The 10,322-nt window shown below is 33.2% G+C and overlaps 2 protein-coding genes and 1 pseudogene across 2 annotated transcripts; 1 reads left to right on the forward strand and 2 right to left on the reverse strand.

The window, feature by feature from the left end:
* The window catches only part of LOC145064178 (AAA-ATPase At2g46620-like), a 29,349-nt pseudogene extending 27,601 nt beyond the window's left edge, over window positions 1-1,748 (reverse strand).
* On the forward strand, window positions 1,641-3,635 carry LOC145062997 (serine/threonine-protein kinase STY13-like). The gene is made up of 3 exons (XM_079010593.1): window positions 1,641-1,866; window positions 2,125-3,075; window positions 3,186-3,635. The coding sequence occupies exons 2-3, from the start codon at window positions 2,153-2,155 to the stop codon at window positions 3,520-3,522; spliced, it is 1,260 nt and encodes a 419-aa protein (XP_078866719.1). The 5' UTR covers window positions 1,641-1,866; window positions 2,125-2,152; the 3' UTR covers window positions 3,523-3,635.
* Window positions 3,636-4,599: 964 nt separating this feature from the next.
* LOC145061741 (uncharacterized) lies at window positions 4,600-8,719 on the reverse strand. The gene is made up of 7 exons (XM_079009294.1): window positions 8,443-8,719; window positions 7,432-7,466; window positions 7,183-7,324; window positions 7,015-7,091; window positions 5,895-6,527; window positions 5,606-5,818; window positions 4,600-5,102 (listed from the first exon to the last, which is right to left on the reverse strand). Exons 1-7 carry the CDS (start codon window positions 8,513-8,515, stop codon window positions 4,863-4,865), a joined length of 1,413 nt encoding a protein of 470 aa, XP_078865420.1. The 5' UTR covers window positions 8,516-8,719; the 3' UTR covers window positions 4,600-4,862.
* Window positions 8,720-10,322: the final 1,603 nt, after the last annotated feature.

Genomic DNA, 10,322 nt, shown 5'->3' on the forward strand with positions numbered 1-10,322 from the left:
ATCTGAATCAACTTGTTGAATAATTAAAAAAAATAAAGCACCAAAAAAATTCCAAACAATAAACATAAATCATTTCACATAGAACATTATACTTTGCATACAAGCTTGACTCCAATAAAAAAAGTATTAAAATTGGGGAGTAATCGAGTGGATTCGAGTCGTTTACAGTGTAAAGCTCAAGCTCAAGAAAGAAACAAACCCAACTTGGTCAATCTTTAAATTCCAATGTTAAGCTTAACTCGATTGATCCTTAAATTTCAAGTTCAAACCCAAGCTCAAGAAAGAAACAAATCAATTTATATTTATATTAATATTCCAACATACAAAGTTTCACAGCCCCTTATTTATGATTTTTTATTACTAATTGGCGATATTCTTTATATTGAAAATGCATAGGTATTTACTATTTTTATGACATTGACATGACAAATAAGAATAGTTTTGTATTGAATCAATGGAGGTGACCTAATAAGATGCAAAGTAGAATGGTTCAAACCGTATAAATATCATAACTACAATTACATTATGTTTTGGAAAAAAGATATATACATAAAAAGATTAGATCATAAAAATAAGTTAATTTATTTTCTTAATTTTGCAAAAACAATCTTAAAGAACTACAATAAATCGTAATTGTAGACCAATAATAAACATTGACTTATATAAAATCATGACTTATACAAACCTATAGTATATCATAATTGTGGACCATTTTTGTAGATCAAGTGTTTCATGAAACAAGAATCACAATTAGTAATTACAAAATGTATAAAAAGAAATTGCAAAACGGTACAAAAGTCCTACTATGATATTTGTTGGTTGCCTGTTGCCGATTTGATATATAAATTCTAAATTAAAAGAGAGCCTTAATTTTAATTTTGGATTGTCATAGCATGTATCATATAATATTGTTGAAGGTCTCAAGGGTTTATGTGACAAAGTTTGTGATTTGATAAAGAATGTCATTTTTCTCCGACACTTTTATCCCAACAAAAATGGTAAATTTATGGGTTATACTAACATTCAATATGCCCAAAACGCCCTTCATCTAATAAACTCCCACAATTATAGCAAAGCTTTCTAGAAGAGTTGGAGAAAGCTTGCCTACCCATGTTGTAGATCTTTTAGACATGTATCCAAGTCTAAAAACTACAAGTGAGGTCAAAGCAGTTATGACTTAAAATGAAAGTAGATCACAAAGTTTATGTTTAATGGAAGTAGCATACTATTCAAGTAACATACACACATCAATATTGTCCCACATATCGAAAATGACAATATTGCCCCTGACTACTATCATATTACATTGAGTTGGTAATTGTTTGATTAGTCGGGATTGGAAAATTATCGATTTTCAGTAGCTCAATTATAGTAATTCTAATTGAAGGGTAATTATGTAATTCTTGTATTTATGCACTGCGACTATAAAGGAATAGAAGGGTAAGGTTGTGGTTATATAATTCTTGTAACCTTTTAAATAGAAAATAGTTACTAAAAATATTTATTAATCATATATTTCGTATATTATATTTCATATATTAGATATTAATTATTAATTATATTATTATTTAATCAGCTAAAACAAAATTCTTTAGACGAAAAAAAGCTTTATAGATCGTATATTTATATGATCCGATTTAATAACCATTCCTCGTCTTCTTCTTGGACCTTTGTAGGATCACCGTGTTTTCGTCGTCATCGTCGTCCCCAAAAAGAAAAAGTTCACTCACAAACATCGTTAACTCCATCGATTCTACAAAATCATCCATTCACAGCTCTTTGATCATCTTTCAATCTCCGAATGAAGAAAGGAGAAAAACCTTGCTGATAACGTGGAACTTCCTCAATCCTTCACCTGCGTTTTTGGTAATACATGCTTCGTATGATTGTATCTTCATGAATCATCGTTCAATTTGAAACCTTTACTTGTATATTTCCTAAACTTTCATTACGTTGACTGTAAAACGGAGGATTTTGATCGATTTTTCATCTGTTCAAAAGTCTTCGTTTTGTTTTTCCGTACGACTGGTGTGTGAAACCAAGATTTTTATATTTTTCCTCTCCTTTTCTGAACCGATGACTTGTTCCTTTCACTAAATTTCACACGAAATTGATTGATTTTAGGTCTGATTGATCCAAAAGAAAGTGGATAATGAAGGAGGATAAAAAAATTACAGGCTTCATCGGCCTAAACAACAATTTCCAAGACATGACACAAGAATTCCACCTCAAGCTCAATGAAAACATGTCAATGGAAAGCTTCATTAGCTTGAACATGACCAACAATGGAGGTTCAATAGCATTCTCTATTACCAACAGCAGTGTGGGGTCAAATAACTCCTCCAATGGTTCCAACACTCGGATGTTCTTGTTACCTAACCATGACTCGAACCATGGTTCGAACCCATACTCTAATGGTGTTGGACATAGCGTTGTTAACAACAGAAACAGAAGACTCATCCCACATGGGTCAACCCCTGATGCATTGGCTCAAGCCTTACTTGACCCTCGTTTCCCTACAAAAGGGCTAGAAAACTACGAAGAATGGACCATCAAGCTTAAGAAACTCAACATGGGTCCCGCTTTTGCTCAAGGTGCTTTCGGGAAGCTTTATAAAGGGATCTACAATGGTGAAGATGTTGCGATAAAGCTTTTGGAAAAACCAGAAGAGAATTTAGATGTGGCAAATGCTATGGAGAAACAATTTCAGCAAGAAGTGAAGATGCTTGCAGGATTAAAACATCCGAATATTGTAAGATTCATCGGAGGGTGTCATAAACCGATGGTGTGGTGTATAGTAACGGAGTATGCGAGGGGTGGTTCGGTTCGGCAGTTTTTGAACAGGCGGCAGAATAGGGCGGTGCCGCTCAGATTGGCGGTGAAACAGGCGGCGGATGTGGCTAAGGGAATGGAGTATGTTCATGGAGTTGGAGTGATTCATCGGGATTTGAAATCGGATAATCTTTTGATTTCAAAAGATCAATCGATTAAGATTGCGGATTTTGGTATTGCGAGGATTGAGGTGAGGACCGAAGGTATGACACCGGAGATGGGGACGTATCGGTGGATGGCTCCGTAAGTTTACTTAAACTTTCTATTTTAAAATATAAAAAAAAAAGTGTATTTTTTGAGCAATGATAATTTCTATAAATGGTAATGATTTAATTTAGTAATATTTTATGTAGGGAGATGATTCAGCATAGGCCTTATACCCAAAAAGTGGATGTGTATAGCTTTGGGATTGTGTTATGGGAACTTATAACAGGGAAGCTACCATATCACAACCTTACAGATGTACAAGCTGCATTTGCTGTTGTGAATAAAGGTATTCGTCCGGCTATTCCAGATGATTGTCTTCCGATTCTTGGTGAAATAATGACACGTTGTTGGGATGTGGACCCACATGTGAGGCCACATTTCAGTGAAGTTGTTAAAATGTTGGAAAAGGCTGAAATTGAGGTTGTGACATCGGTTAGGAAGGCTCGGTTTAGAAGCTGTTGTGTACCCATGACAATCGATTGATATGTACGACTTTAAAGTTTAAAGATAAAGAAGATAGAAGTGGTTTTATATATGTATTTAAAGGATGATTTCTTTCTATATATACGTTGAAAAGAAAGGGAAATGTGAATGAAGTATGAACTATGAAGTATAAACTGCCTGTTTTGTGGGTGGTATAAAATTCAGACTAATGTGATATGAAGTATGAACTATGAACTATGAAGTATAAACTTCCTGTTTTGAAAAATAAAAATTCACACTAATGTTTCAACGTGTTTAAGGAACTTTTTAAAAAAATTTCCAAATATATTTTTTATTAATTAAAAAAATAAAATCTCTAGAAAAGTTTCAGTAAACCTTAATTTACGAAAAAGTTTCAAACTAAAATTTGTTTATGAAAAAAATCTTAATTACCGGTAAAATGACGATTTGGCTCAATTTTTCCGGTTTACCGATTTCATTACTTACCTGGTTTAATTAAAATCTCATTATTTTACCATAATTTACAAATAAGTCCCAAATTATGGTAAAATAATAGGACTTTAATGTAGTTGTGGTAAAATAATGAGGATTTAATAAAATCAGATAAATATTGAAACCGATAAACAAGGAAAAAACAGTCAAATCATCATTTTTACCGGTAATTATGACTTTTTCGTAAACAAATTTTAATTTTGGATTGTGTAGTAAATTAAGATGAATATTATAATTTTTCCAGAGATTTCCTTTATAAAAAAAACCTCAATATGTCCTTTTATATGATTTTACATATTTCAACTAATTTATTAAAAGTTATTTTTTTTTATCGGGTAACAGCTAATTTTCAACTAATTAGCCAAAGATAGCCTTAGTGAAAATATATTGACCAAATGACATGCTTAAAAATAGCCTTAAGGCCTTTGTTTCAAATATATAGTGAATTCTTTCTCTTACGAAATCCATGGTTTTTTCTTTGGTTTTGGAGTTTTCTATGTACATTTGTGTTCTTATTTCTCTATTAATTTTTATTGAATGAGTTGTTGGAAAACTTTGATACCATTTTGTTAATGAAAACAACTTATGCCAAACTCATCATAAATTATACAGAAAAAAGAAAACTATGTGATAACCATTTTGATCAATTCCTTTAACTGATAATGTTACACTTGTTTGGGTAGCAACTCAACAACCACCCTGTCATAACTACTCAAATTACAATGGAATCGGCTTCAGCCATGGCCGGATAATACCTCAACCACCTCTAATCACAACCACCACCACCTCCTACCGCTAGAAATATAACAAAGGGGTGAAGAACCAAAAGCTTGACAAAAGTCAAAATAAAAGTAGGAAAGCCCTTCAAACTAGTGAAAAGGTTTGGTTTAAGATTTAGTAACCTCATTTTGGTTTTCTAACTGGAGAGAGTTAGCAACTCTATCCGAAAGGCGATTTATCGAAGCATCATCAATGGTGTTTTTGGTAGAAAAAACTTGTTCCTTAGTTCTCTTTTCTTGCAAAGATTTCTCACGTTCATCGTAAAAATTAAAATCATCCAAGATTGATGTATCTGCATCATGCTCTTTAAAGATTTTCAACATTGTGTTCCCCTCTTCAAGTTTCACCTACACAAAGTGATAAAAGAAACATTAAAATCCTCCACGATCAAACATTGATGGTAATAAAGCCTTGTACTGTGTTTGACATGCATTGGACTGTGACCAGGGGAAAAAAGTAAATTTTGTCCCCCAAAAAAGTGTGACAAGGACTCAGCTCTTGATCTCATTTGCGCAAAAGACGAAAATGTCATTCTCATCCAAAAGGCACGACAAACACTCGATCACAGTCTCTTTGTTCTAAAAAGACGTAAATACCCTCCTCACAATCACCTTCATATTCATATCCATCATCATCATAGTGATCTCTTTGTTCTAAAAAGACGTAAATACCCTCCTCACAATCACCTTCATATTCATATCCATCATCATCATAGTCTAACGGACAAAAATTGCAATCATTTGTCCTATCCAAAAAGTTGGAACAAGATGGGAGAACAAGGCCATTACCCCTTTTCAATCTCTTGTTTATGCAAAAGACATAAATACCCTTATCATCAAAATCAAAATACCTCTTGTGAGTCTCGGCTATGAGTGACAGGCTTATTATCATTATTTTCAAGAAGAATATGTCTAAATCGACTATTAGGGACATCTTTAATAATATGCCATTTAACCCGAAACTGCCCACTCCATCTATCCTGTTGCCAATAATCCGCATCTTTCTCAAAATCCACACCTCCAATCATCTCAGCAACCCCACAAAACTGTCCACTCGCATTCACCTACAACAATTTCAATCAAAAAATAATCTTACAAAAACAAATTATCCAAGAATTAACACAAAAACTAAAAACCCACCGAAAAAAAGAGAAAAACCCTAGAAGCGTACTCCTTTGCTTCTTTAAATGCAGCATCTAGCTTTCGATTCCCAAGTGGGGTACTTGCCCAAACACCATACTTTATACTTCTATGAACATTATCTTCACTAAAAGATTTAATCACAAAAAATTTCGCCTTTTCATAAGTTGTAACAAAATCTTCATTTGACATATGCTCACCCATTGTTGTTCCCTTCGGTTTCAATGCCCTTGGTCCTCGGTTCCTATCACTTGTAGTCGCGCTCAAGCTAACCGAGTCGACTCGGTCCATATTTTTGTCGACCCGGGTCGCTTCATAAGAACCATGATATGGGCCAAGTATGCCAACTGGGTTCGATTGGGTTGATACGGGTTCACATTGGGTGATTTCATTAGGGAATTTGTAGAATCCAAGATTGTTATTTCCTGGGTATTGTAGATAATAATCGGTTGGTGAAATTGGTTGCGAGTAGTATGATGGAGAAATTGGGAGTTGATGTGGTGAATAGAGTTGACCATCGATCATAATTGGTGATAGTTGACTTGCGATTTGGGGGAATTGAGCGTATGCGATTTGGGTGTCGTATGTGAAAGCAGGATGATATAGAAGAGAGGAATTATCGTTGTAGATTGCCTAAATTAGGTCGACAAAAAGGTGGAGAAAATACGATTAGTTTTATGCATCAAAAAGAAAAGTGTTAAATGCGTAATTATGCAATAAAGTAGTTTTTAATATGAAATATGGTAAGAGATTGAAACATTATCGCATAAATCACTAAAAAGGTGAAATATTGTAGCATAAATAAGTTTTTGAGGACGAAAATACACAATAGTTCACTCATAATTCATGTTAGTTGCATAAATTGGTAAAAGTAACATTGAAACATTATTGCATAAATCGGTAAAAAAAAAAAGTGAAACATTATTGCATAAATGTGTCCCAGTTACAATGTTGCATATTTTGATCTGAACATGAAAATTGGATGCATATTTTGTTTAAAGAACCATTTTGTTGCATAAATTTATATAAAAAAAATGTGAAACATTTTCTTCAAAAATGTGCACTTAACTTTAACCAAAAGAAAAATGTAAAAGCTTTATAATGACAAATGGACTCTTACCGGGGACATAATTTGCAAATTGTTAGTATGAACGTAATTCAAACCTTCTCCCCAATTAATCAATCCATCATCATAACCTGATTAAATTTACAAGATAATTAAGTCAAAATTCTAAAATCCCCAAAAGTCAAACTGATTTTTTTTTTTTTTTTTTTTTTGTAAACTGACCTCCATAATAATATGTTTGTTCTGGAGCAATGTAAGTGTTTGATGAGTTTATAGGGGTATGAGATCGACTTGCATTCCAGGCTTCTGATTGGTTGGCTGCATCAATAGAATGATTCAAAGAAACAATTGTTTCATTTTTTGGCTGAAAATAAAAATAAAGTATTAATATAACATGTTATATTTAACCTAAGAAAATAGAAAATATTAAAAAGATCATAAATAAAAGCTTTAAAGTTGAAAAAAAAATACCTTCTCTATTCGTTTCTCAGCCGAAGGACCATCACCTGTTTCAAGTTTCAGAATTTGTCTGAGAGTTAGCAGTTCAGAGACAGAACATGTTGTACTGTGTTTGGTATACTGTGGACTATGACAGATGTAATTAAAAAAAAGCTGTAACTTTTTGTCTCATCCAAAAAGGCGGAACAAGGATTATCAGACTCTGTGAGTTCTGACACTTAAACAAAAGACTCTTTCTTTGAACAGTTTGAATGAAAGTAAATGACCATTTTACCCTTGTGTTTAGATATGTCATAGTACTGCACTATTTATTTAAGAACTGTTATATTTTGAACTTAGAAATCACTATTTATTTGTTACCAAAGAGTAAATGACCATTTTACCCTTGTGTTTGGATATAAATTTAATTATATTTAATCACATCACCAAGTGAAAAAGAAATACCACTTAAGAAACTTCACATGAAAACACACCACTATAATCTTGAATTCTTGAGTAAGACATAAAGCATCCATTCCCCATGATTGCAGTATTTCTAATTAATGATATCACTTAATGAAGTTTAAAAATCTAAATCAGGGTTTACACAGAAACTTATAACTTAAAATCAGCCATCTTCAGAAAAGAAAAAAAAAACATAGATACATATAAATGTAACTTAGGGTGAATTCTAGGGTTTGCAATAAAACAAGCATAAGATCCGAATCCAAAACAAAAATCAAATCAAAACCCACATTTTAACTACAATTGAAAATGCGAACCCAGATCAATCTCAACCCCAATTCACAAAAAAGAAAACCTTAAATCATGCTAAATTTGTAAGTGATAACACCAGATTCCCAAATCTTACAACCGCAATAACGAACAAGAGGAATTGACATAAACTAAGTTAAATTTGTGAGAAAAAAAGAACAAATCAAATCAACTTATCATCCCTGTGTCAAAATCGACATTAAAAATTCAAATTTCAAATTACTAACAACTAAAAGATCGTGAATTCAGTAATGAGAAAGAAAAACATACCATGATGTAAGGGGAGAGTTGGAATTGAAGCAGAAGAACTTCGATCTTGTCCCTGTTGACTTGATTCGTCCATGATTTTCCCCAATTGGTTGAGATTAAATCAAATCAGAAACGTTTTTCTATTGTAAAAGAACCCAGAGAACAAAAAATAATCAAGATTGAAGCATCGAACTCAAATCGTCATCATCACTAGGAGAATAAATTAATCAGAAGAAAGAAAGCAAGAAATTTTTAAAAAGGGTTTTAGGTCATACACATATAGATACAAAATTTATGTATATAACATACAAATTTACACATGCATCGGTAAAAGCGTGATATAGTCAAGCAAGAAAGAAAGGGTATCGTCTTTTTCCAGAACTAAAATAGAAATTCCTAAATAATGTACAAGTTTTGATGAAGCTTTTACAATCCACCGATGCGTATGTGATCTGGATTTAATTATTACCTTTTTAATTTAGTTTTTACCATGAATATAGGCGGTTGGATTTCCTTTTAAATTCAGAGGATCTCGTGTGAATGGACATTGGGCTTTTGGCTTTTGTAGAATCTGGCAGTTTAAGCTCCACTTGATTTGATGGCGAGTGACTGACACGCAAGTGGTTTTTTGTGTTCTTTTTGATGAGCGTGGCAGTCACGCGATCGGGCTAGCGTCGGTAGATAAATATACGCGTCAGCGCTTTTGGAGTAAAAAAAGATATTACTGTCTGGCATGTTTTTACGCCTAAAACTTACATAGCAAAATGTAAATTTAGATTTTTTTTTAGGGATAACAACTTAACAAGATAAAATATTTTTCGACTTTTATACACGTGGTTATTGAGTTTTTTTCGTTTATATTTGTCTCTTCAATTTGTTAAACTGTATACATTCAGTCTTTATGACGGGTTACTTCAGGTTAGCCAGGAAAAATGACTTAATATGGTAATATATTTCTCATTTTGTACACATTTAATCTTTAATATTTTTTTTACACATTTAGTTCTTAATATTTTTTTGTTTTAAAATAAGTCATTTTTGTTTTTTTACACATTCAATACTTATAAATGTTTTCTTTAGGTTTTTCTCACGACATCTTTCGTGGGACAATTATTGATGAAATGTGTGGGGCAGTTGATGTTTATGTGTAATGTCTCATTTGCACAACAAAAAATTTTCATTTTTAAATAAGACAAACTCCATAATTATAAATCTATTATTAAGAAAAAATGTCTATTCCCAAATACATTTATCGAAAATCAGAGTAATATAAGAAATGCGGAATCCTCAATATTATTGATGAGTGTGTACAGTCATGCATTCACCTTCCCACGACCAACGATAGAACATGAAAACATAAACAACTGGGTAAGCACAAAGTTTAGTGAGCTTCCCCCAAAATACCCGATACAACAGGTGTATTATCATGCATAACGGACCCACACTCATCAGAATGGAATACATTGGCCCAATAAGTCATCGGACTCGAATACCATGGGTTTGTTGGCATGTTGCCTTAACCCAAACGCTCTTCTCGAGTCTCCGTGCCTATAGCTTATAGTCGGCCCGCACCATGTATCTTGGCCTACAACATATAGCAGGACAGTAACGCCCTGATTCCCATGTATCAATTTGTGGTGATAATTTCTCATGATTTCAAGGTCTACTCGGCAAGTCGGTTGCCTGACTCACCGAGTAGCAGCGGGCTGATCCACGTGTTTAAGTGACCTACTCGCCGAGTCCAAGAAGGGACTCGATGAGTAGGAACTGGTAGATGAAACCCTAAATTCCGCGGTTTTGCACCCTATTTAAAGGATCCTTTGCCCCCTTAGCTTCCCTTGCAGCCCCTGTAAGTCCAGAAACCCTAAATATCCATTTCCTTTCCATACTTGTATGTTTGA

The sequence above is a fragment of the Lactuca serriola genome, chromosome 7, assembly GCF_051521515.1.
Source record: "Lactuca serriola cultivar US96UC23 chromosome 7, Lser_US96UC23_V15, whole genome shotgun sequence".
In the NCBI taxonomy this organism is placed as follows: Eukaryota; Viridiplantae; Streptophyta; class Magnoliopsida; order Asterales; family Asteraceae; genus Lactuca; species Lactuca serriola.

Excerpts from the sequence above, each read along its gene's own strand:
- LOC145062997 (XM_079010593.1), top strand. The coding sequence starts at position 2,153 with ATGAAGGAGGATAAAAAAATTACAGGCTTCATCGGCCTAAACAACAAT. Across the intron at positions 3,076-3,185 it reads ACGTATCGGTGGATGGCTCC|GGAGATGATTCAGCATAGGC; the intron begins GTAAGTTTACTT and ends TATTTTATGTAG.
- LOC145061741 (XM_079009294.1), bottom strand. The coding sequence starts at position 8,515 with ATGGACGAATCAAGTCAACAGGGACAAGATCGAAGTTCTTCTGCTTCA. Across the intron at positions 7,467-8,442 it reads AACTCTCCCCTTACATCATG|GTGATGGTCCTTCGGCTGAG; the intron begins GTATGTTTTTCT and ends AACTTGAAACAG. Across the intron at positions 7,325-7,431 it reads CTGAGAAACGAATAGAGAAG|CCAAAAAATGAAACAATTGT; the intron begins GTATTTTTTTTT and ends TTTTATTTTCAG.